This window comes from Aythya fuligula, chromosome 27 (assembly GCF_009819795.1).
Source record: "Aythya fuligula isolate bAytFul2 chromosome 27, bAytFul2.pri, whole genome shotgun sequence".
Taxonomy (NCBI): Eukaryota; Metazoa; Chordata; class Aves; order Anseriformes; family Anatidae; genus Aythya; species Aythya fuligula.
Genome location: NC_045585.1, coordinates 5376901 through 5403350, shown reverse-complemented (window position 1 = coordinate 5403350; position 26450 = coordinate 5376901). Strand labels below are relative to the sequence as shown.

Here is a 26450-nt window from a genome sequence, read left to right as displayed (position 1 = left end):
ATTAATTGGCAAGTCAGAGGAAGCCAAAAGATCATTCCTATTCTACAAGAATTTTAACACACTTCTTTCTTAATGCAGACCCTATGTGATAGTTTTTCTGCACTCTGTCTTGTGTTAAATCTCAGCCAGTTATGCGTGTGCAGAAGGCTTACATGTATATGGTATAGTAATTATTATTTTTTTTTTACTTAGTTCTTGAGACTGGTGAGGTTGTTTGTTTTCTTTCATGGAATCATGTAGACCAAATTCTTCAGGAATATCACTGCCATGTTTCTCTGGTTCTTAGAACAGTCTGGTAACAATGTGAACAAACCCTTCGCCTCCCAAATCTGAGAAATCCTAATGACCTTTCTCATACTCACTGTCATTATCTTTTAACCTTGCACTGTTTGGTCTTTAACGTCCTTTAAAGAACTCTTTGGGTATTCATATGATCGAAATTTATAATCCTTAAAGGTAAAATATTTCTTTGTTTCCTATCTGTACAGCTTCCTATCAGCTGCAAGTGCTTACCTGTCCGTGTTTGGTAGTACCACTTGGTTTAGATGCCTAAAAGTGAATATTCAGGTCTGGATATTTTCCTGTGTATTATGAAATTATCCTTATGTGGTAGGAGATCTATGAAAGCTGACATTTTAATTTTAAAAGTTTAAGTAGTTCTATAGAAGTTTGTTTAGTAAATATTACTTTTTTTTTTTTTTCAAGTCTTTCTTTCTGTGTTCTGTGAATACCACATTACAGCATTCAGGCAAAAATATAGCAAGTTACCATGGTTTGCTAGGTAATACTGACGTGCTGCTGACAATAAAGTCTTGATATCCTTGGCCTAAAAAACACTACTTGGATGAAAACAAGCAAATAAAACAAAACTTGCTGATGGGCGGAGTTCAGTGCTGAAGCTTGCTGACCTGTTAGTGACAAGAGCTGACAAAATTTGTCTTTAATTTCAGTTTTAAGTGCTGAATGTGGCTTAACTTACATGCAAGTTTAATGGAACTGGCCTTTTCTTTTTGTTCGTATTCCCATAGTTTAGAAGGTAAAATAGGAAATGCACTTCCATGCAGTTGTATTATGTGCATTGTATTATTTGGGACATCTTGGACTTAATTTTGGAAATGACTTTGTCACCTGTCCTATAAACAGTACCAGGCTGGTAAGATCCACAGGGCCTACTGCTGCTTTGGAAAGAAAAGTAAGAGGCTGGATGGCAAGTTGTTGCAATACCTAGAAGTAAAGGGAGTTCATGCAGAAACTGTAGTGAAAGAGAAGACTGTGTTGAGTTGCTGCCTCTTGGTTATGTACCCAGTAAGCACTATTCCCTCAGAACACCTGAAAGTGAGGAGGTGTCAGGCCTCTCACCTTAGGTTAGCCAAGGAGGTGATAAGTGTGGAGCAGAGAACATTCTGCACTGAGTCCGCTCTCCATCAGAGACTTTTCTTCTCACATGTGTAGGGAACAAGCAATACTATACAGGCTGAATTTTGAATTGCCTAATCCCACAGCTACAGGGCAACTTCTGCTGTGACGCTCTGACTAAATATACATGAAAAATTTCTTCAAAGTTTCCTCACTTCTGTTCTGTGTATAATTAGCCTACTTGCAGACTGAAACAGGGTTTTACTCTTTAAAGTCCTTTTTCTTAAGGAAAAATTGCTGTGTCTAGCATTTGTTCAGAGTAACAGCTTTATTTCTTAAAACTTCCTGTAAATTATTATGTTAAAAAATGCTTTTTCTGATTTTTTTTTTTTTTTTAAAAAAAAAAAAAAAAAAAAAAAAAAAAAACAAACAAAAACACGGAATAAACACTAATACTGCTTTACCATATGGTGGGTATTGACATGTCTTTGGGAATAGAAAGGCTTGACAAAAAATATACAGAAAGTTCTTAGGGACTATCTGGATGAAGCTTTCTGGGCTATTTCACCACTGCTTGGATATGCCTTGGATTAGCAATACTTGTTTGTGATTTCTGGGGCAGGTGCTGCTGGGATGGCAGTCAGTTGATCTCTTTTTGTGCTGACTCCAGGCACCTCTGCCAGAGATTACTGCAGCCAATGCAAAGACAGAGCAAATGGTGTTTTGCTCCTCAGTTTGTATCGTTTGTAGCCCAGTTTCTTACTATGAAATTAAATTGTTGGTGTCAGTTAATGCTCTGTGCTGGGAAATTCAGCCGTAGCTAGGGGGGGAAGGAACCTCAAGTGAAGTACCAGGGGCAGCACAGAGCAGTCACCTCCGTCCTCATCCCTGTGGTGAACAGGCAGAGCCACAGAGGCCTTGATGTTGAGTTGGCCTTGCAATCGGCTGTAACGTTGCTTTATCTGTGCCACTGGTAGCTTTATTTCTTGGCTTCCTCTTGAGTGCAAAAGGTTGTATTTGCCGGACAATAAACACTGACTTGTCTCTTTTATAGGCACTTTATTTGATATGCTTTATTTGTGGCTATCGAATGTGTATTGTATGCTCAATAGTGGGAAACTTCTCAAGCAGTTGTGTGCCGCATCTTCAGAACATTTCAGGGAGACTGCAATACTTCAGGAGGCTTTTTTGGTCAGAAACTTTGAAACAGATAACTGCTGGTTTTGTTTGTTTTAGCTGATGGACAGAGTTGAAACAGAAATGCTCACTGGGTTGCCTTTTTGAACAGTTCTAGCTGGTGTGGTAGCCTTTATCTCTAGGGATCTGTTACCTACCAGTTCAAGTCTTACAGCATTGGCACTGTGCAAATGGGTAACTGAAAGGCATATCATTTTAAAGTTTGGCATTTTCTGTAAAATACCAATACTCCAAAGGCATAAAGCAGGAGACAATGTAATCTGTGTAACACATATGAATCATAGCACATTAGCTACAATTTCTAATCCCTTTAGATGCTACAAAATAATACACTCATGATTTCAAGATGGAGGGAAAAAAAAAAGGTATGTTGTGGCACCCCTTACTGCAGCGTACATCTTCTTTTAAAACCATTTAGAGTGTTTTTAAATGTGCATAATATGATGGCTAGCAGGAGGAACCCAGCCACAGCCTGAATTCCAAGTTCAGTCAAAAACTACTGGAGGTGCAAGACATCACGATGTAGTGTTTGTGTTTAAAAACAAAACAAACAACAAAAACAATCAGGTAATCTGTTACCTCATTAATGAAGCACTTTTTGAGAAAAGCTAAAGCTGTTTTTGCCAGAATGCCAAAGTAATTTTCATTACCCTGTGTATTCTGCTTATCCATTCGCTGTAAACAACAGTAGTAATAACTTAAATAGGAATAAAACTTAACCCTTCACGTGGTCTGTGCTTGATTATTTTTTTTTGTGGTGTTGCTACGGTTACCGAGTACTGTTTAGTATTTAGTACAATATTACCACAATACAAAAGTTACTACAGTACAGGAAGTTTGCCACAATACAACATTTAGTACTGTTTACAAGCAAAGAACTCTCTTTCCTGGTACGTGGTTGTGTGGAACTGAACTGTAGTAAGCCTTGAGGCTGGAGGCACTACATGGAAACAGTTTGCTCTACCTCTGTTTTGTCAACACTTGTTCTAGAGCACAGGTCAAAATTCTGTCAGATTTTTTGTGAAATTGTTATTATAAGAAGTTATGTTAAGACAACTCATGAAAGGGTCATTGGAATAATTGATGTGCATGGTAAATGTTTCCAGAGCATTTGAATTGTGATCTCAGGACAACAGTGGCACCATTTCTTCTGTAACTGTAAGGAAAATACTAATAGTATTAATTGATCTGCATTCACACTGAAATGGCTTTCTATGCCATTTAAACTGCAGAGGGCTGTAGGTAAATAGCTAAATATTGTCCTGCAGTACAGCTAAGAGTATAAAAACATTCTCCAAGTGTTTCCTGGAGGAAAAAAATGGCGAGAACTTCTCTAGCTGAAAAATAGGAGGAATATTTAGAACAGATTCCCTCTGCTGCTGTCCTGCATGTTCTTTTGGCATGTCTGCCTCCTAGTTGTATGTTGCTATTTATATGCCAGTACTTACCAATCATTTTAACTGGGGGATTATTATAAATACCCATCCTTTAGGCTTTTCCTATTGCAAATACTGATTCTAGATCCCTTTGTGCCCTCGCTGTATTTATGTTGCTTCTTTTCAGAAAGTTTACATGCTTTGAGGGCATCATAGTTGTTTGGGCCATTAAACATCCAGTAGCTGTTGCTATATTGTGCCGGTTTTAGATTAATACCTGTTAATTCCATGTCTTAAAGCAAAGAACTGTCCCATAAGTGGGGAGGAAGTTATTTGTGGATTGGTTTGTTTTGGGTGGAGTACACAAAGGATCTGCAGCCAGGGCACTGTAATTACATTTTGAGAGCTCACCCTCATTCTCCACAGGTGCTCTTCAAGCTTTGCTCCCAGCTGGAGAAGGATTAGGATTTGCTCTCTCCCAGCTGGCTCGTTGGTAGCAAAGATTTTAGCTCTGGTTAAAAAAAAAATGGTGGTTGATAACAGATGGCCTCTGTCTGTACCCTGTAACTCTGGAAATCCAAGTGTTGAAAAATTACCTTGAACTTGATTAACTTGATGAATGAACAAGTGAAGTAGCTCATGATAGAACAAACAGAAACAGAAACTTACTCTCGTGGATGCTATGGGACGATGCCTTTACGACAAAATGATGCAGAAAGATACCAAGACGCGGTCTGCAGAATTTGGAGCATTGGTAACTTAAAGGCGAAGGTTTTAAAGGTTTTACTGTGGAAAGACATCAGATGTTGTAATGGAGTATGTACCTCAGTGGGGTGCTGCTGAGGGGGAGGTGTTTGTAACGGTATGCTCTGACACAGCTGAATATAGGGTACCTGTCCAAAGAGAATGAAGTTGGCTGAATCCCTGTTGTTAGTGCTTTCTGTGCTGGTGATTGTTAGGTATGGAAAGACACATCTCCGAAGTTTGGTTAGTAAAAGAAACTTTTAACTACAGAGCTCTGAAGTATGGACAGACAGGGAGGGTGGATGATGGAGAACAAACATAGCTAAATAAATGCCAGCTTTATTCCAGAGTTAGCTCTGCTACATAAGAGGGGAAGAAACAACAGGGAAAATGACAGCAGGTAACTTTCTCTGTGCCCTTCCCTAGTGTCCCAGTGATTTTATCTTACAGCGGTGGTAGGGAAAAACAGCAGAAAAAGCTATAAATATTAAATGAAGTCACATCATTTTAGTCAAAAGGTGGGTTCTGTGTTCTTACAGTAAGCACAGATCGGCAATCAGCAGAAAATCTGGTAGACAAATCCTATGTGTGACAGATTGCAGTCCCTTGACCTCTGTCCTGTAGGTGGGTAGCTCTGCTCCGTTCCTGCTGCCTCTTGAAGGAGTTGCAAACTAAACTTATTCTAATGACTCATGTCATGTTAGTCTTCGTTTCACCTATTTAGTGGTTTTTTCTTTACTTGTAATGTAAATCTGCCTTACCTTCTATACCCCTGTCGTTTTTTCTGGCTATGTGAGTGCATTTCCCTGAACTACAAATACTGTCTTGTGCACTGGATGAGGAGTTGTAGCTCGTTGCTAGTTTCATTGTCCAAGAATCTGTCAATCTTCCCATTGTTGCTGCTGTTGTGGTAAACCTGGGCTTGTAGTGAGATTGAAAAGAACGGAGGAAGAAGGGTATCCAAAAATAGTGCTCACGCGTAGCAAACAAAATCCCACTGATAGTCTATTTTCTTGTTTTGAGTTCCTGTTGAAGTTAATTTCTCTGCAGACTTGTGTGTGAATGATGAATTACAGGTAAAAAATACTGAGCTTTTCAAATATGTTTCTATGAAGACTTACGAATCACCAAAACTTTTAATTATCAATGTCTACATCAGTTCAGTGTGTTTTTTGAAAAAGGAATAGAACAAATTATGGGTCTTGGTATGCAGGTAAATGCCAATGGTGTTGTTTGATGCTAATGAGCTTTGTGGGTCAAGAACATAGGACTTTGTTAAATCTCACGGTGAGGAATGTTGTAAGATGAGGATTTGGGTAGTGTAGGTTATATGCAGAGCAGGTTTTGTTTGGCTTTGTTTTGTTTCTTCCTCCAGTTCAAGACAGTATAGCTTCAAAAAATGAGTAGGCATCAGTCCCATAATTGCAGTTGTGTGGGTATCCTGAGCAAACTACAAATATCAACTGTGACTGGTATCTCTGTGAGTTGTTGTTCACAGTTCCTTTTATACTTTCTGTTAGTGTGTTTATGTGGGCTGCTGCATTGTTTTAAGTATCTATTGGTTTGCATTTTTTTTTTTTCTAACTAAACTATTTTCCCTTCCTTTAGGGATGTGGCTGATGTTGAGGGAAAGCAGCGTATGGTGTCTAAAGATGGAATTATTCACTCTATGCATGGAAATTACTTTGGTGCTTACAGAAGTATATTCCCCAAAACAATTCTTTATTGTTAGAAATTAAAGTCAATAATGAAGTTTCTTATTTTCTTTGAAAACCCAAGTATTGTGGGATGCAAACTGTCCTCTGGGAGAGGAGTTAAGACTTCAGTTTGCCATTCTGTTGCCACGTGTTGCGCTTTTGCACTTGTGGAAGTCTATGACATCTTAGGAATAAGTTTTCATCTAAAATTGAGAGATACAATCATCTGTTGTTCTGATTATGGCATTCTTTACTTGCTTGAAAATTAGGAAATGGGGACAAAGTATGTGAGAGAGCTTCTAGATAATAGCTTTGGGTAAAGAGAACCTCAGTGGCTTGAGCCACCAGGTTCCTGAACCAGACAGCTAGCTGAAACGAGTACCGTTCTGGCTGCAAATGAGGAAATTTGAGCCTCTCTCCATAAGTGGTTGTCTCCCCACCCCTCAATAATTTGCAGGCAGGAAGTCTTGACAGATGATGCTGACTGGTGTACGGATCTTGAATGGTTTTAATCCTCTCATTAGAGGAGTTAGCTGTGGTACAGTTACTTAATGGTGGAGCATCTATATATTTCAAGATAACGTTTTATAAATTTCTTCTGTGCATGTCTAACGGCAAAGCATTTTCTTCAGTTTGAGTGTCAGCCTCAATTAGCACCCACAATATTTTTGTTCCCGTAGACTTACAGATGTCCTATAGAATTCAGCCTGTGGATGCCATCCTGATATCTAAGCTATTACCCACTGTTATGTCACTTTACTCTCAGAAGCATTTCTGATGTTTGCTCTGTAACAGTCCTTCCCCAAACAGGGGCAACAACGGCAGACTTGTTTTGAACGTCCATTGTTGTTTTTTTAACGACCCCTCTGGAGAGATCAGTATTTCATACTTGTCACTTCTACTGTCTACTTTTTTCCCTTACGCATACTTTAATGTTGTCTCATGTTTTAGGCTGTGCATTCTGCTATATAAATATGCTTCTCTAAGTGAGACCCAGCGTAGTGGAGACAAAATATCCATTGACAGAGGCAGACATACATACCTGTCTTGTTTTAATAGACGCGTGAAAGACTATGGCGATATATTTAGCTTTCTTTTCTTGAGCACAAAGAGTGCTTTAAGGAATTTCTGTTTTTACTGTAAGTTGGTTCATGATTTTCACACCATACTGTCTGCAGAGGATGTTAACAATTGTGATTTGGTAATGCTGAGGTGGAAGAAGAAAGCTGAGTGATTCACCAGGCGAAAAGCAAATCGAGCCCACTGCTGCCACAAGTTGATATTACTGAACAGCATTTCCCAAGTTAATTTTTTTTGCTGTATATGGCAACAACAACAAAATGTTAGCTGTAAAACTACAGTGGTAATATAAACAACAGTGGCTCTGATTCTGTTCAGGGGCACAGAACTGACATGACTTTCATCTCCAGTCACCAACCCAAAAGGCATGGAGTAGAACCTGGGCTTCGTGGTGCCTTCCTCACTGAAACGTGTTCCCTCATGTTTTAAATCACTTTATTCACGTGGTGTAGATCGTCCTTCCCTTCTGGCTTTTCTGGTTCATCAGCTCCCTCCAGTAGCTTCAGCGTTTGAGGCAGACTTTTCCAACAGCTTCAGGTGCTTGAAGTACCTGGTCATAATGGTTTTTTGCTTGTTCAAAACAGACTGCTGTGGTTTAACCTGACAGGCAACAGGTCGCTCACTCCCCTGGCCAACTTCCCCATGGTTCGTTGTTGTGCCTGATGCCCTGTGGTGTGGGACATCCCCTCGGCCAGCTGTCCCAGCTGTGTCCCCTTGCAGCTCCTTGTGCACCCCCATCTGCTCTCTGGCAGGGTGGTACTGGTAAGAAATGCAAAGCACCTCGGGTCTGCGTAAGTGCTGCTCAGTAGCAACTAAAACATCCATGTGTTATCAGCATTATTTTCATCTTAAACCCAAAACAGCACTATACCAGCCACTAGGAAGAAAATTAACTCTCTCTCAGCCAAAACCAGGACACAAACAAAAGCTCATGACCTAGCATGACTTTTAAGAAGCCATCTGCCAGTGCTCCTCGGTGGTAACTTTCAGCTAGGAAATGAATGCACAGTAGTGGGCATGGTGCTGTAAATACTTGTTGTGGCAGATTCTCTCTCTGGAGAACTGATGTGTTCTGTGTGCATTTCTTTCACTCTGGCTTTAATTTCACACCTACTTGATCCCAACCAGTCACTGCAACAAGCACGTGTGTGATGGGGGCAAAGACAGTCCTGGTATCTAATGAGTGGCTGATGGCACTGAAATGTCTGCGGGAAGCGAAGTGTGTTCAGATTACTGATGATGACCACTGACAGAGCAGGCTGACAAGTATGCTATAGAGGCTTTTCTGTCAATTTTGAGTAGCTTCCTAAGTCAATTTCCCTGAATTAAGAAGACAACAAAGCAGATGGATTGGCCAAAACTGAAGTGTTTGGGGATTCTTTGTAGGCACTTCTCTGAAGTCGCCTTTAGGAGGGGATACAGCCTGCACAGAGCACGTTTGGTTTCTAGACATCCTTTGTATAGTAACAACATGTGCTGAGAGGCTGACAACGTCTTACAGGCTGACAGCCTCGTTTGTTCTGGCTCCCTCCCTCGCTTAGTCTGGTGACATCACAGAGATAGATGTTCTTGTGAGAAAAACAGCAGAAGGAGTTGAAAGTCTGCCAAAAATTTGCTGGATGAAACTGAGCTGGCTGCTTCCAGTCTTACTTTCACGACTCTCATTGTGTGCTTGCGTTTTTCACTTGCCAGGATGTTCTTTGCTGAACAAACACAGCAGCAGTGAGATCTCCCCATCCTTAGCATAATGCTGTCTCACACAGAAGCTTTGGAGGAGTAGCAGCCTTATCTCCATTCAAAATCATTCTAATTTAATAAATTATTCTAAAACATTTTGAAAGCATTTTGCACTCTAATAATATCTTATTCTTTATCACCTATCTCCCCCACCACCACCCAAACTGGTTTGCTTGCTATTTCTGGGTAAGTATGTGTTCGCAGCTTGTCATAGGTGGTAAATGCAGGAAACATTGAATTTGTGAAGGTCAGTGTTTGATCTGATTCGTTCAAAGCTAGAAAGTGACTATGTTGGGCACCCAAATTCGATGGACTGTGGGAACGAACAGGGTATGCAGAGAGATTGGCCAGAGGAGATCAGAGAGACTAACTTTGACTGTACAGATGCCCCATACGGTTCTCTTTGAAATAAATTGCTTGCAAAGGTTGTATCCACAGAGGATATGCGAAAGAGTTTACTTCTTTCCTGGAAACTGTGAATGCTCCAGCTTTGCTAGGAGACTGCTTTCACAAATTTGTGAGGGAGTCAGTTTTCAAGCTATATAACTTCCCCAGGGGCTGTAGCAACCTGTTTCAATAGTAATTGAAACTACATGCTGATAGCTCTTCTGAATAGTTATAATCACCAATATGATTCCGTATGTCCAGATTTGCAGAGCAGTACCTTAGGCTTATTTCAAGTCTACGAATTAACTCATTTCACAGCCCTTTGAACTAAAGCCATAAATGGTGTTGATTTTTTTTTTTTTTTTTTGAGATATGTAAGCAATTTAGATTGAGGTTTTATGTAGATTTCAGTTTTGAAAGTATATTGTCTCTCTTGTCTTTAAAAGAAAACAAATACATTTGGTGTTTTTTCTATTACAGTGTCTGGATTCTTCTGTAGTTTGAGCAAGGATTTGCTGCTTTTTGGGGGTCATATTTTCTTTTTGTGTCTTTGGCAGTCTTAATTATTGCTGCTTTGAGTTTGTAACTTTGAAGCCTGCAAAAGAATGTTGAGTAATATGAATGTTTTGGTCATGGCTCTTCACCTTTGTTCTGCTTCGTTGCTTTGATACCAGATGTAATGTTTAGCATTTGATAGTGCAACTTTAACATTCCAAAGGATCTTAACTCTTAAATTGGGAATCAGGAAACTGCTTATGTCAGCAAATATGTTTTAACCATGGATGCAGGGAAATTGTTGCTATCTACTGTTCAATTACAGTAAAGACTCACTATTAGTAAGAATGCATGTTCATCTTTCCCTTCAGTCTGAAGGGCTGTTACAGCATAGTTGAGATTCTGTATGAAAATTTATCATGCGCTGAGACTGAAATAAACTTTTCTGAAGTGAGAGAGAAACATGATTCTGGGATGTGAAATGTTATGTTCACTAAGTCTACGTCTAGCAAAACTGTGCTTACAGTGGATGTTACAATTTATTTAAAAGATGCTCAAGAGACTTACTATTTATCTATTCTGACTGTGCTGATATTTGGACAAATATAAAGGATGAATGAACATGCCAAAGTTGTTCTGGGGTTTCTAAACTTCAGCCTATGGATACGTTTCATACTGAAATACGTTGATTGTCAGGTGTTTTCATAGTAATTTTAAGCTTAAACATCTTCCTGGACTTAGCTGAAAGCTAGGATAACCACTTGCATTCAGGCTGAGGAATGTTAGGCTGTCATTCCCAGGTAGTTCCATGTTGTGTGGCTTAGCTCTGACGCAGTGATTTTCCTAAGGTATTCTGATATCCTCCATCTAGTGGATGTTTTGAGGAGCACAGCTCAGTCTGCAAGTGTACTGGATCTGTACACCAATGTAAACGTGGCTTGAAACTTCTTCTTGTGTTACTGCAGTATAAACCAACCTGATTTTGGCAAGGAACTATGCTGGATGGAGCTTTGGCTTAGCCAGGATAAAGACTTGTTGAAGTATTTTTGGCATATACTTATGTTCTTTAACAGTACATCTGTGTTTAGTTGCATAATATAATTTGAAAAAGATGTGTGAAAATAAAAACAGTAACATAATACAGTTTTAGGAGCAATGATATAAGCCAAATTTTATTTTGTGTGTGCATGCAAAAATAAAAAAGGGTGCTAGAATCACGTTTAAAACAATGGAATGAAAAAAGTTAGACTATAGCATGTTTTCAGGCAAACTTTGTATAACTGTAACTTGTAGAATTTTCTTAGAAAGCGCAGAATTGGATTAGAAAGGATTACATAATCCAGCACTTAATATTACTGGAGATAAGACTGCCCTTTCCCTCACATTCGTTGATCAAGTGTCACTTTAAAACCAATCAGTTCATTGCATTCATTGCTTGTTTGAGGAGGCTGTCACAGAATATCAGTCCTTTGGCCTAAAAACCTATTTATTTCAGGTTAAATGTATTGTTGGCTAGTTAACATCTGTGATTTTACGAATTTGTTGTCATCTGAAATATGACTTTTTTTCCTACCTAATGTTTAAATCCCACAAACTTTTCCAGAGAGGACAAACCTTTTTGTCTGCTGTTTTGAATGCTAAGCAGCAGATTTATATTTTACACAAGAACTTCCTTTTGTTTTAATTTTTCATACACATGTTAATAGTGCTACAGTTGTAGTAGTTCCATAATACATTTAATCCCAGGTAATATATTGTAAGAGCTTTTGAGAATTCCACTCCAGCTTTCTGGATACACAATGGGAATTTTTAAGGCTACTGTGTTCTAGGATTATTTGTGCATCACCTCATAGTTTATTCATTTAGTGACAAATTAAGACATCAACACTCTGATTTTTGCATTCAATTAATTTACAGCCCTCATTTTTCCAAGTTTCTTCAAGTCCTGCAATTCTATTCTTTCCTTTGTACCTGGGATTATTTCTCATGTCTTTGGGTGTTCTAATTTCTCATGAGGTTACTGTTCATGCAGTATTTACTGTGTGGTGAGAACCAACTAGCGTCTGTGAGACACAGTGTGCATTGCATACTATTCACATGCAATATAACGCCTGCATGATTTTGCATATTACACAATTTGCTCCCTTGGTATACTCAGTGGTTTTATTGTTTGTTTTTCTCTCCTAGCCGGTTGCTGAACCAATTCCAATCTGCAGTTTCTGCCTTGGTACAAAAGAGCAAAATCGTGAGAAGAAACCTGAAGAGCTCATTTCTTGTGCCGACTGTGGCAACAGTGGTAGGTGACTACTTATGATGCTACTAGTAATAACTACAGTAATTTCTGAGACAGAAAAGTTCAGCGTAGTGACTGCTACCAACCCGTATGTATGAGGACTGCGCATCTGTGACATGATACATTTAGCTGAGCTGAATCTCATGGTCCTAGGAGGAAACGCTTGGGTTAACCTAAGACACAAACAGCTTATTTGACTCCTGGAGGTTTCTTTAAAAATGTAGTAATGATTACTAGTTATATTGCGTTACAATAAAACAGAACTCAGTCATGAAAAATAATCTTGGTGGGCTTTTGTATGTGGGCATGTCATTTGCTTTCTAGACTATTGTGTTATAAGTGGAATAGAGGCATCTGAAAAAAGGTGTATCTGGATAAGCAAAATTCTACATGGAACTATATAATTAACAGTTACTGCTGTGAGCTATCTGTGAGCATTAGCAGCAGTGGAATGTTTTTGTTGGTATCACTTTCTTGCTTTCCTGTAGGTCATCCATCCTGTTTGAAATTCTCGCCAGAACTGACAGTTCGAGTGAAAGCCTTGAGATGGCAGTGTATTGAATGCAAAACATGCAGTTCCTGTCGAGATCAGGGCAAAAATGCTGTGAGTACAGTAAAGTATGGACTGAATGAATACAGTATCAGTCTTGTGAATGTTCTGTTAAAATATGCAATAAAATAATTCTAGAGTCAAGTATTTGCAGCTTCTGTTTAAGTTTGGTAGTCTTTCTGAGACCTGTGAAATACCTTACACCTTGTAGTTGAGAAATACGTGCGTGTTCTCTAAGATAGCGACAAATTAATGGGGACTTGATGCACATTTAAAGAGAAATTAAATCTGTCTTCAACAGGATAACATGCTATTCTGCGACTCCTGTGATCGTGGCTTTCACATGGAGTGTTGTGATCCCCCTCTTACCAGGATGCCAAAAGGTGAGGACTTTGTAATGAAAAGGGTAATTTAAGGTGATGTCAGAAGAGATCAGTAGGCAGAAAGTGCTTCTGTACATTTTATTCTCTTTTAGCGACTTTTAACTTGCTATTTATATCATTGCTTTTCAGGTATTAGAGATTGTAAAGTTTCTTTTGGAAAGGGACAGAGCTGAACATCCAGTTTTTCCACTGTTTCTTGCTTCCTGTACATTATTATCTGTGAAGGGTTTTGAAAAAATCCTTGAGATCTGAGGGAATAGAAGTGATCCCTGCAGATTAAAGTAATCAGCTTAAAACTGAATGAATAGCCTTGTACATAAGAAAGAGATTGGCTTGTGAGTTTTTGAAGTCATATCTGGTTGGACAGTAGAGATTCCTGGAGTATAACCGAACTTCTCTTTTCTGTCAGAGAGCAGACTATCTGTGGAAGATTATCCCTTGATAATTGGAAAAAGAAAAATCTTCCTATAGAAGGTAGTTGGAAGTAGTGTATTCATAAGCAGAATATAGGATAATTAAATGTGTTTGTTTTTTCTGATAATGTACTACCAATTTAAGAAACTTCAAGAATGGTTGTTGGAAGTACATCATGGGAGGTGTGGATAATTAACTGAATTTGACTTTAGATTGCTGGATCATACTTTATTTTTTTTTAACAATGAATATATGATAATTGGGGCCTTTGGTATTGTTCTTAACCTTTCTGTTGGAAAACCTAGGGCCTGTAATTCTCCTTTTCATTCTATATAGATATCCACTGCATTCAGTGATGGGGATTTGTGTCTTATAGGTATGTGGATATGTCAAATATGTCGGCCACGGAAGAAAGGAAGAAAACTTTTACACAAGAAGGCAGCACAGATAAAACGACGCTATGCTAATCCAATAGGACGTCCCAAAAACAGATTAAAGAATCAAAATGCAACGTAAGTTTCTATAGAAGAGGAGTAAGGTGTGCGATTCTATAGGGCAGTGAGCACTTCTGAAGTGTGTTACCTGCTCTCTGTGAGGAGGTATCTTTTCCAATGAGGAGCTTTTCATTAATTCTTGAAGACAGAATTTCTGAAGAGTACTGTAAAAGAACAGAAGTAATCTCACAGTGCTTCTTTGTGCCTAGGTATTTACTCTGTATAACAACTTAATATTTGTTTTTAAAGTATTCCTTATAGCAATAGATTTTTGCTGATTTTTGTTGAGTCTGTTTTTCTGAATGGTTACTTTTACCAGTATAGTAGCTTTGCAAGCATTGCTCAAGAAATGTTTTTGATACTTAGAGAAACATAGTAATCTACAATAAAGCAGTTAAGGTGGTCGTTTGACAGACTGTCTTGCAACACTATCAGATTAAATATTTTTGTCCATATTCTGCTTCCACTCCTAATGTTCCTGCACTTGTACAACACTTAATTGCCCAGGGACAGATTGTGTGACTTTGTTATGGTGGTTATGGAACCAGTTGTCGGGGAATTCTTTGGATTACTCTCCAGCCAGAGCGATTCCTTTAATTAAGATTGCTGTGCAGTGCTTGTTGTGATGCAACGTTATTAACTATGCTGGGGACAGAACAGTGAAGGAGTATATCATAGTATATTACTAAATTTTTCAGTTCACCTTTAGCTTCTGTGCGATTCATAAATACGGAAGATGCTAATCTGCTCTGCAACCTAAAACAAACCACTTTACCCAATTTTCTGACCATATCTTTCCTCTTTCCCTTCTTTAGATCGAAGGGCCCGTTCAGCAAAGTTCGAACTGGCCCTGGTCGGGGTCGGAAGCGTAAGATAACTCTGTCCAGCCAGTCAGCGTCATCGGAAGGAGGATACCTGGAGCAGACAGATATCTTGGACTTCTGCAGAGATGGCAGCACCACCTTGAAGTTTAATAAGAAAACCAAAGGGCTTATAGATGGCCTTACTAAATTCTTCACTCCCTCCCCTGATGGACGAAAAGCTCGAGGGGAAGTGGTGGACTATTCTCAACAGTATAGGATCAGGAAAAAGGGTACCAGGAAATCTAGCACTTCAGAGTGGCCCACAGGTAAAGATTTTTCACCCTGCCGATGTAAGTATCCTGTACTCCAAGAAAATGTTCAAAGTCCAGGATATTGAAGTGACTAGAATTTTTTTAGATGCTGGAAACTTTGAGCTGAAAAGTTAACACTCAAATGCAGTTATCTTTAGTGCATCATGATAGAATAGCAGTTGGAAAAGGGAAAAGAGTTCTTTGACTCTTCATATGTAATAACAAGATGTGATGAGGGATCGAACAATGACTGTGAGGTATAATGCCCTTTGATAATGAGGGGCTGGCAGATAACAGGAAATGTGCAAAATAATGTTGAAAAGAAGTTCGAAAGAAGTAACTTAAGGAGTGGTTAATGAGAATAAGAACAACAAGGTAGAAGTATGAAACAGGAAGTAGATAAGAAAGATTCATGAGTTTCCTATCTGTGGTAGAGGCTAGCAAAAATTTCTTTCTTTTTCTCAGTCACAGAAGAGCCTGCTTCATGCTGTACTTCTCACCTACCTGCTGAGGAGCATCTCTTGAATTAACACAGTTCTGCTTTACTTGTTTTCTTTTTTAGTTTAAGATGATCATCCATGACTGCACTTTAATTTAATCTTTGTGTTCAGATCTTTAAAGTCTTGTGTATTTTCATAACTTGAGTTGTTCCTAAGCAAGCAGTGGATAATATTCCACAATCAAATACAGGGGTTGAAGCTTTAGAATAGTTAATTGCATTAGCCTGGCTGGTGCTGGAAGCATCAAAAAAAAAAAAAAAAGTGTGTTACTGGCTTGAGGGTGAGGTAAAGAGTCTTGTGGGGTTAGTTTTTTTGTTTCTATGTGGTGGTGCTGTTCAATTTTTTGTTGTGTTTTGTGTGTGTGTGTGGAAGGGGGTATTCCTTAGGTGATGAATGCAAGTGTTTGGTTTTGATTGTGGCAACTACAGGGTTTAAATAGTTTTGTAGTCCTTTTGTGAGAAACAGACACAGTGGTAAGCCATTTACCTTAAAAGATCTTATAGTAGAGTCCTGGTGGCATTTGTAACAATGAATACCTGAATGCTGCATTTGAGTCAAATAACTGACGTTACTACTTATGTGTTCAGAAATCCAGAAATGGTTCTTCCTTTTTGGTCCCAATCTGAACAGAAAATTGCATCAAAAAAACTCAGCTGCATTCAGTCATTTTGCTACATGTTGTTTCCTGCTGTACTAAAAAGTATGTAACTCTTTGTAAATGTAGGTGATGACAGTTTTCTCACTCAATTACAGACAATCAGGATGGCTGGGATGGAAAACAAGAAAATGAAGAGCGCTTTTTTGGGAGCCAGGATGTCTTAACTGAAAAAGATATGGAGTTGTTTAGAGATATTCAGGAGCAAGCACTGCAGGTAAAGTTAAATTTTTAGTGTTTGGTAGAAAGTACCAAGCCTGTAAAAGAGTGTTTTTGTTGTTGTTGTTGTTGTTTTTTTTTTTTTTTTTTTTTTTTTTTTAAAAAAAAGTAGACTCTAGATGAGTCAGTCTGTTACAGAAGCTACTGTGCTCTGTTTTTCTGGTTGAGAGTAGAGGGAAACTGATCTCAAGAGAGCTGAAGAATAATATAAAAGTGGACGTAAGGGTGTTAAGGGGCTAAGGTGAGCATCTAAAAAGCCTTGAGGGCTGTGGCTTTAATTATGTTAGAACATAGCTGTTAAGTAGCTGGTAAAATGTATGGAGTGTTAATAAAATATGGAGGCTGTTTGCATGGGTCATATAGGACCTCTGGGTGATTTAAACATTTTTTTCTAGATAATATTGCTACTTATGAAAAGGGATGAGGCGTTATTTTGTGTGTATATTCACGTATCTGTGTAACGTGTATATATCCATGTGTATTACATACTGTGTATGTGTGTACTTTTCAGTACCTTGAATGGTTTTATGATTCACTCCTTTTCAAGCCAGAGAGGTCAACTGAATTTATGAGGTGACTTCCCTGAGCAGTGCTTCTCTAAGTATAACTGTCCTTTTAACTTTCTGCAGATATTTGACTTCTGTTTGTTTACATACAATTCTGTCAAAGGTTGATTCAATTCCAATTACTAAATATAGCCTCTGTACCTAAAGAGTTACAGAACAATGATTTTTGGTAAGACTGAACTCTGCCATCTGTAGGATAAAGCAGACTAAGATGGAGAGCAGTTAACTTTTTTCTGAGGTGCAAATACAGCAGTAGTGTATAACACTACTTATTTCAAACTTATTTCAAACTTTGTTACAGGTTTGATTTAAGAAAAAAAAAAAAGAAAAAACAAAAGGAAAAAAATGCAATGCTCAGCATATGCATTACTGAGCAAATTGCATACCTGACTATGGCTTGCCACCATAGTTTAGAAAAACACTGAAGAGCTGAAATGGTCTATGGACATATATCCACAACAGAGAAAATACTCATCTCCAAACACCTGCTTAGAAAAAAAGAACCTATTTTGAAGAGTTTTTTTTTTTGCCCTATGTGGGGAAAATACTTGTTGTAGTTAAAATACCTTACATTTAAGGTGGCTAGTTGGTTGGTTTTGGTGAGGAAGGTGTTACCCAGAGTTGTGATGCAATGATACAGGAAGTGTGCACTTGTATCTGAGCTAACTGCCTCACCCAGGAGAATGGAAACGTGTGGTGATGTGTCAAAGGCTTTCAAGTGAGCCAAGGAAAAGATACGGCTTAGTGAATGTTCAGGGAGAAAGCTGCTAGCACAGAGGCTGAAGCGGTAGTCTGCTATTGAATGCCTTCTTGTAGTGACTGTGATGTGTAAGCAGCGATACAGGAGCTAGATGTGTGCTGTGTGCCTACCTTTGCACTGGGCATTCATTTGGAGGAGGGTTTTCTTGAGATAGCTCTTTTTCTGTTAGCTTGAGATAGCTATGCACTGAATTTTGTTTTGGTAGGTACTGTGTTCACAGTACATATAATCTTAGTGCTGGGAAGACACTGTGTTCTATTAGTAGACACTTGTATATTCTAGATCCTAGCATCAGGAACAATCCGTGTTTCTGTACTTGGCTATTGAAATAACAAGGAAAGAAATAACAGATGGACTGAAAGAAAATTATATTAATTATATTAAATTTTGCTGTCTACTAATTTGCATGTAAAGAGTATGACATGCAACAGTGTGAAAGGTAGTGAAATATTTGATATGACAATACTCACTACTTCAATTTTGTGAATCATGTTTGCTTGATATGTGATTGCTGGTTTCTTCATCTTCTTACTTTGAGTTCAGATTGAGTAGGATGGACTGGGTAGATGGAAACACTTCAATTTATTTCAGCTTGCAAGTCTTTCAGTTGGAAATTCACATAAATGTCTTTTTTTCTTGCATAGAAAGTAGGGGTGACTGGACCTCCTGATCCGCAAGTCCGATGCCCCTCTGTCATCGAATTTGGCAAGTATGAAATCCAGACCTGGTACTCCTCCCCATATCCCCAGGAATACTCAAGGTACGAGCGAACATCCTTTTTTGTTCTGCTTCAGTGTTTATGGGAAAGCTGTAGTCCAGCAGGTGTGGAAATCTTAAGAAGATTGTATGTGAATGTAGGACAGACGCCAAGTACATGTAATCCAGATACTTTTCATGGGAGTCTGTAGACATCTGAAGTTTTTTTTTAGGCTGAATGAGAAAGGCGATAAACTCTGTAATATGCTGTATATGCTGTGAACATTAGAATGGCCACGGAAACATAAGATTACATAGATTCCCAAAGAACTGACATGTTATGTTGAAGAGAGAGCAGCCTCAGCTAAATGATCTGATATTGGGCTGTAAGTAATTAGAGTATCCTGACTGACAGCAGTAGTTCTTGACACGTGGCAACATCTTTATATAAAATTCTTGATATAAAATAACACCATATTCCCTCAGCAGATTTGTTAACTGTATTTTAAATGACCTTATTAGAAAGGGCTGTTTGCTATATAGGACCTGAAAGAGAAAAATAAGAAGAAATTTAATAAGAATGACTTTTGATGTATTTTAATGTTGTACGGAATTCAACACATTAAATCATGAATGTTTATTGTTTTACATCTTAGCATTTGAAATGTTCTCCTGTGATACTCATTTAGTTGTTCTTACGTTCTGTTTCTTAAGAACTTTTCACACTGTCTAGACTGTAAACTCTTCAGACATAAAGTTGATTCAGAATGAGGAATAACTTCCGAAGGCCATAGCTAGAGAGAGAAAATGAAATAAAACTTACACCATTTCTACCACAGAGCATATGGTCTGTTATCAAGAATTATTCTAGTTCTGCTAAGTGTATTAAATGTAATTGCGAAATAGCTTCCCTGCCCAAGTCAGTGTATGCAAATGGAATTAAATCACAGCAGGACAAGATACTCATTTAAATCGTCTGTGTCAATGTGGTACATGAAATGGCTTTGTGATGGCATTGACAGATTTCTCATGGGGATTTCTTTTTTTTTAAATACGTATTCATTACAGAATAAGTAAATGCTGTAACTTTAAGCATGCTAAGGTTTTTTGTCCTCATTAGCACATACATAGGTTCACTATATACTGGTTTTGTTTTCATCAAGTTCTTTATCTGCAGGAGTGAGGAATTTCATGTAAAAGTCTGTATCTTCAATCTTGGGTTTTCTTCACCTTTGCTTACAGGCTACCTAAGTTATACCTTTGTGAATTCTGTCTAAAGTATATGAAAAGCAGAACTATTCTCCAACAGCATATGAAAAAGTGTGGCTGGTTTCATCCTCCAGCCAATGAAATTTACAGAAAAAACAATATTTCAGTCTTTGAGGTAAGTTAAGATATGAAGCCACTCACTGTTATCTCTAAGATGGGGTCTTCAGCATCCAGTAGTGTGAGTGTTCTGTAGCCCTGAAGTCTTCATTCTTCAAGCATTCGCTTAAAGAATGAAGCAGTGGGTGAAGCAGTACAAGCAAGCAGTGGGTGCTGGTATCATATATAGATTATTCATACAATAAATGTGTGGGAAGGCTTGCTGTGTTTAAAAAAAAAAAAAAACTTATTCATTTTAGGAAAATGAGTTTTAACTTCTTTTAAGGTAATTTAAGAAGCAATTGGACTGTGCACTTAGTCACATGGTCTAAAATTTTGGGTAGACCTGTGCGGTGCCAGGAGTTGGACTTAATGATCTTTATGGGTACCTTCCAACTTGGGATATTCCATGATTCTAATAAATGTAACAGGGACTCAGCCACGGCCTTTTTGCTGTGAAATTTTAAATCATTTTAGACTCTGCCTGTGGCACTGAAGCCTTCCTATTGTTACATATGTCAAATATTCAGGGATGCCCAGATGAAGCATTTTCTTGTATGACAGAATATAGAGTGTAACAACTTCTCCTTGTTTTTGTAAGGTTGATGGCAATGTCAGCACTATCTACTGCCAGAATTTGTGCTTATTAGCCAAACTCTTCCTGGACCATAAGACTCTTTATTATGATGTGGAGCCATTTCTTTTCTACGTGCTGACACAGAACGATGTGAAGGGCTGTCACCTTGTTGGTTACTTTTCCAAGGCAAGTATTTGAATGCTTCAGACTTGGAATTGCTCTGGTGAGAAATGTTGCTTCAGAGTCTTTAACTGTAATTTAGGCCTTTGCATTTTATGAAATATAGTATGCAAACTGAAATGATGGTAATAGAGTTTTAATATTTTTCTCTCCTCTAAAGTCTTTCTGTTGCTCAAGTATGTTTTTCCTAAAAATAATAATAAATAAATAAATAAAAACCTTTTGTGGCTTTCTATCTCAGTTTTTGATAACTAATTAGAAGTTGTTCTGTACAACTCCATATTTCTGACTGGTCAGAAGTTTTCTACTTTTAAAACTTGCTGCTTTTATTTATTTTTTTTTTCCCAACAGGAAAAACACTGCCAACAGAAATACAATGTTTCCTGTATAATGATTCTTCCACAATACCAGCGTAAGGGCTACGGCAGGTTCCTAATTGACTTCAGTAAGAAACTTCTTCACTTTTTTTTCTCCTTTTCATATTTTAATTAAAGACTTAGTCATTAAAGAGGATATCTTTTAAAAATAAAAAATAAAAATAAAAAAACAAGATCTCAGAAAAAGAATACTGATATTCACAGTAATCTGAACTTAAGTAGTTAATCTTTTTGTTGGAAAGCTTAAATTCTGAAAACAAGTAGATGAATTTTCCTCTAATTCAGGTGTAAGCAACTATAGGCATTTGCAAGTATAGGGTTTTTGCAGAAGCTTATCTTGTGCATGTAGTTATAAAGAAAGACAATTAAAACCACATGGTGTGTTCAAACTTTCAGCAGCTTCATTAAGTGAATGTGTCTTAAGCAAAAGGTAGTAGTCATTGTTAGGTTTTAATTTAGCCTTGAGAGCAACAAAAAAAAGATGTTTTTTGGCTGTGAATACTCTTAACAGTTCTCAGTTTCATGTGGATTTTAGTAAGTTCACTAAGAAACTTGCCACTGTAACTATACCTCACTTACTATGCTGATATATAGATAGCCTTCCCTGTGGACATGCTAATTTTGGTGTTAATGTCCTAAGGAGAAACTCTACTGCCGTAATTATACTAGAATAGTTCTAGAATAGTAAATATCCTGTGCACATAAGATGTTGTTCTCCTGAAAATATTGATCAATTAATGGAACTCAGTGATATATCTTCAGAAAGTAACAGATTTGGGCTATAGGAGAGCAGCAGTGAGAAGAAGCCTTTGTCAGCTGATTTTTTTTTTTCTTCTGTTATATTGGGGAGATGTAACCTCCCTGTTTTTATTGAATCTGTGCAGCATATCACAGTCTTTAATTGAGGTTCTTCTATGGGTAGAAGAACTCTAGTATGGCCCTGAAATTTCTTAATAGAGAATTTTTAAGTAAATTATTTGTTTTATTAGTTTTAAAAGGTTAAAATATGTTTTCCTTTTATCTTCTTTAAAATGACAATTATCATCTTAATTTTGTTTAAAATTAATGAATTTTGTACAAAGTAGCTGATCTGAGGCAGCTGTTACTAGTTATGCTAATGGCAATTGCTGAAGTTATTTGCTTTCAAATCATGTATTTCTTCAAAGCCCAAAGTGACACTGATAGATACATTAATGACTTAACTGGCAGAGTTGTAGTTTCAAAGATTCAGCAGACCTCATGCTATCTGTACTACAGTCCTAGGTTAGTTTCTAGGTAGTCAACTGCTGCCATCTTGTGGTATTGTCCATAGCCAATATTGAAAAACAATGTAGTTTAGAAACCTCATACTCTATCGTTGAATAACAGAAATTCGAACCCCCCAGAACAGGGCTGATCACTCGGTGCGTCCTTCAAAAGTGTAATATATGTTATCTCATAAGAAGCATTCAGCTACTTTCTTGCTCTTGTAGAACTTGGAGTAACAGGATGCAGAAGCTATATATGCCAATTTTTTGAACATTTTTTCATGTGATTCTTTAGGCTATCTGCTTTCAAAGCGTGAAGGTCAAGCAGGATCACCAGAGAAGCCCCTGTCAGACCTGGGACGACTCTCATATATGGCTTATTGGAAAAGTGTAATATTGGAGTGCCTTTATCACCAACATGACAAGCAATTAAGCATCAAGAAATTGAGTAAGCTGACTGGAATCTGCCCTCAAGATATCACTTCCACTCTGCATCACCTGAGAATGCTTGACTTCCGTAGTGATCAGTGAGTACTGTAGTCCTGTTTTATTTCCAGACAAACTCGGGTGTATTTGAATGAACTTCAAGGATGTTTGGAGACAAGTCACATCCAATAATCTTGATTTTATTTAAAAGTAATGTGACCAAATATTGACTGTTGAGATCTGTGATGTTCTCATGCAGTAAAAGAATTGTTCTGTGCTGAAGCTGCATGAGGTTACCAGCCATGTAGCAGTGCAGCTGTGAAATGTCCAAGTAATTTGCAGCTGTGAGAAAAAGCAAGCTGGTCTCTTGTTCTCCTGGGGTCCCTCTGCATAATCAGTCTAACAACCTCACAGGACAGAGCAGGAGGATCTCTAGAGAGAAGGGAACATGTTCCTTTTTCCTGACACTGAGCAGACAGTTGTTTTCCCCTTTTCTCTGCGTGTCCAAGATACAATTAACTTGCTCAGACAATGGGATAGATCAATGGGAGAAATGAGGTGTATGGATATAGAATAGAGGTTTGTCCAGCTGAGTGTACCAGTCAAGTGAAATACAGGGAATTGTTCTTAATTCAGACAGTTGCTGTTTTGGGAGTGGGGTTGTATTCTTAGTTTGTGTTAAGCTTACTTTAGAGCGCTTTTATATCCTCATTTCACAGTGTGCTTTCTAATTTGATTAAAAAAATAATAGTAATCGTTGATATTACTCCCAAACAGCTGAATAAAATCCAGTCTGGCAGTGGGAACATAACTCTTTAAAGCAGCCTTCTTGTTATCACTGAGCATCTTTTGCCTTATATTGCCTTTTTACCAAATGGCTTAACCCCTGACTGTTTAACAGATAATAAAAGTGTAAGTGTAATATCTATGTAAGGATAATGGCTTCACCTTTAACAAGAAATGGAAAGAATTCTAACATTTTCTCAGTTCTAAGATGCTTTCTCTAGTCTGAAGCCATTGCATATTTGCAGATTGTAGATTTTTAATAAATTTCCTGAATTCTCTGAAGTTACTGCAATTGAGATTATGATGATTGAGAGTACACAGATTTTTCTTTATTTTGTATGTCACATGATGACATGTATAGTAAGTAGCCTGTTGTTGATCAGAGTATTATTACTGTTCAGATTTGTGATCGTTCGTCGGGAGAAACTTATCCAAGAACATATGGCAAAGCTTAGAACTAATGTGAGACCTATAGATGTGGATGCGGAATGTCTGCGTTGGACACCTGTTATAGTTTCCAACTCAGTTGTCTCTGAGGATGAAGAAGAAGAGACAGAGGATGGGGAAAATGAAGAGCAACAACATCAGAAAGAAAAAGATTCAGAGGCCAGCGTAAGAGTGAATTGGTTACTTCTATGTGGCGTATAGTTTATATTCGGTGCTTTTGCAGGCAGTACTAACAAAATTTCAAACGGCAAGCTTGGTCGTTTTGCATAATAATAATAATTTTAAAAAAACATTGCGGTCGTAATTGGATGATGTATTTTTGTAGTTTCAGATTAGATACTAGAAAATAGTATCACTGAGGCATAGCCTGTAAAAGGTTAAAGTCTTTTTCAAATTATTAAGTGCACTCTTAATGCATTTTTCAGTGTGTGGAAGTCATGGTGGTCTCAAAAAAAAATAAAATAGCAAAACAAACCCCTTCCTACTCTCAAGCAACCTGGACTCTCATCAAATTACTGAAAAGGCATTAAATTTGAAGGCACCCAGCACTTCTACAAGTGAGAAATTGCATAAATAAAAATGACAAAAAATCTTCAACATTTTTTACCAAAATATTTTCCATTGTTGCTTTGCAAAATCACCAATAACTTTATCGTAAATCACTGCTCACAGAGCAGTGAAACTTTCTGAAATCTAGGCTGCTAACCTGGAAGGGTTGTGCTCTCACATCAGGTGATGAATGCTGACTAGAGTACCATTTCAGAGAGAAATTATAGAACATTACTACATTTGCATGAAACTCATTGTGCATTTTTACAGGAAAAAACACTTCTTGTAATTTTCAAGATAATTGTGAGATAAATACTACGTTTGAATGTAGCAAGGTTATGCTTGCATTCCAGCAGGCCACTGGATGGCTGCTGCCTACTGAAGTCAATTGTCAGGAAGCTAATCTGGGGTATGTTGTCATCTGGTAGGGAAAGGAATTGCAGTGGACAATATTACAACATCATAAAAGTCGATTCATTTATTCATTTGCTATTCTCAGATTCTGAAAAGTCACTCTTGTTAAAGTTTTCTGAATTCTTGCTCAAAAGCTTTTGCTGAATCAGTTTCAGGATAGATGTACATGATTAAATAGGAAGTATGAAATCTATTTATTTTTATTTATGTTAGATGGTAAAATCTGTGTCATGGGAGAAGAAAGAGCAAGAGCCTTATTCACCTACAAAGAATGAAAAAAAGCCAGACATTGTTGCTCCGGTCAGTTCTACACGGCCAAACAAGCATGTTTTTCCCCTGGACAGTCTTCCTGCAAACAGTCAGTCATCACGAAGAGGTCGATGGAATCGCAAGGGCAAAAAACTTCGAGAGACCTTTTGTGAGAAGGAACCAATATTGCCCACTGAGGACAAGACAGACATTCCTGGTGAGCGATGCAGTGAATGTGAAGAGAAATCAGCAGCCTCACAAGGCCGGTGCAGTGAATGTGAGGAGAAGTCAACAGCTTTGCAGGGAAGATGTGGCGAATGTGAGGAGAAGTCTCCAGCCCCAAGAGGTCGGTATGCTGATGATGAAGAAAAATCTGCAGTTTCCCAGGTGCAGTATGGCAAAAGTGAAAAATCTGCAATTCCTCGTCGGCGGTACAGCGAAGGTATGGAAAGATGGAGAGGACAGTTAAAAAACATGGAGTCACTGAAGTGTAGGTTCCCAGAGGACTGTGAAAGATTACCCCGCCGCTACCGCGATAGTGATAGGGCGCTTCCGAGATGTTTTAGTGAGAGTAGCGAAGATGATGATGATGACCCTGTGAGTCCCCGATCAAGCTCTCCACCTGTTCTCACCAAGCCAACTTTAAAACGAAAGGTGTGTGCTTTATTTCTTGTTGTGTCTGTTATGCAGTATATTTTGTCAATATGTTGGTACTGTTTTAAGGGTCAGTGCAATTAGATGTACAAGTAACACCTGTTCAGTGTGCCAGGTCTCTGGAGAGTACTTTATGCTATCTTACTGCTAGTGGTGTGTTGTTTGTTGTTTTTGCTCTTGTTTTTTGCATCAGAGGTAGGTTTTTTTCCAGATTTCTCACTTGTGGGTTTGATGTTTTCCAACTTGCCTGTTAAAGTTTTACTCAATTACACTGAGTAAAAACAGATACAATCCTACTTTTAAAAGAAGCTTTAAAAACACAAATGCTATCTAAACAGCTAAAATCACAGCATAAAGTCTTTGGAATCATTTACCTTGGAGATGTCTGTCAACGTGACCAAGAAAATCCTGTCTTCATGGCATGCTACACTAAAAAAGTTATTTTCTATATCACCTTTGTAGATTA

General features: G+C 38.0%; 1 protein-coding gene across 1 annotated transcript in view; it reads left to right on the top strand.

The window, feature by feature from the left end:
* The window catches only part of KAT6A (lysine acetyltransferase 6A), a 41148-nt gene that overhangs the window by 4987 nt on the left and 9711 nt on the right, over positions 1 to 26450 (top strand). Inside the window, exons 4-16 of the mRNA XM_032204036.1 lie at positions 12257 to 12365; positions 12851 to 12966; positions 13214 to 13295; positions 14086 to 14221; positions 15019 to 15332; positions 16571 to 16689; positions 18662 to 18777; positions 19956 to 20097; positions 20680 to 20841; positions 21187 to 21280; positions 22755 to 22986; positions 24073 to 24283; positions 25295 to 25984. Of these exons, the coding sequence (XP_032059927.1) occupies positions 12257 to 12365; positions 12851 to 12966; positions 13214 to 13295; positions 14086 to 14221; positions 15019 to 15332; positions 16571 to 16689; positions 18662 to 18777; positions 19956 to 20097; positions 20680 to 20841; positions 21187 to 21280; positions 22755 to 22986; positions 24073 to 24283; positions 25295 to 25984 (2523 nt within the window). The remainder of the gene's footprint in view (positions 1 to 12256; positions 12366 to 12850; positions 12967 to 13213; positions 13296 to 14085; positions 14222 to 15018; positions 15333 to 16570; positions 16690 to 18661; positions 18778 to 19955; positions 20098 to 20679; positions 20842 to 21186; positions 21281 to 22754; positions 22987 to 24072; positions 24284 to 25294; positions 25985 to 26450) is intronic.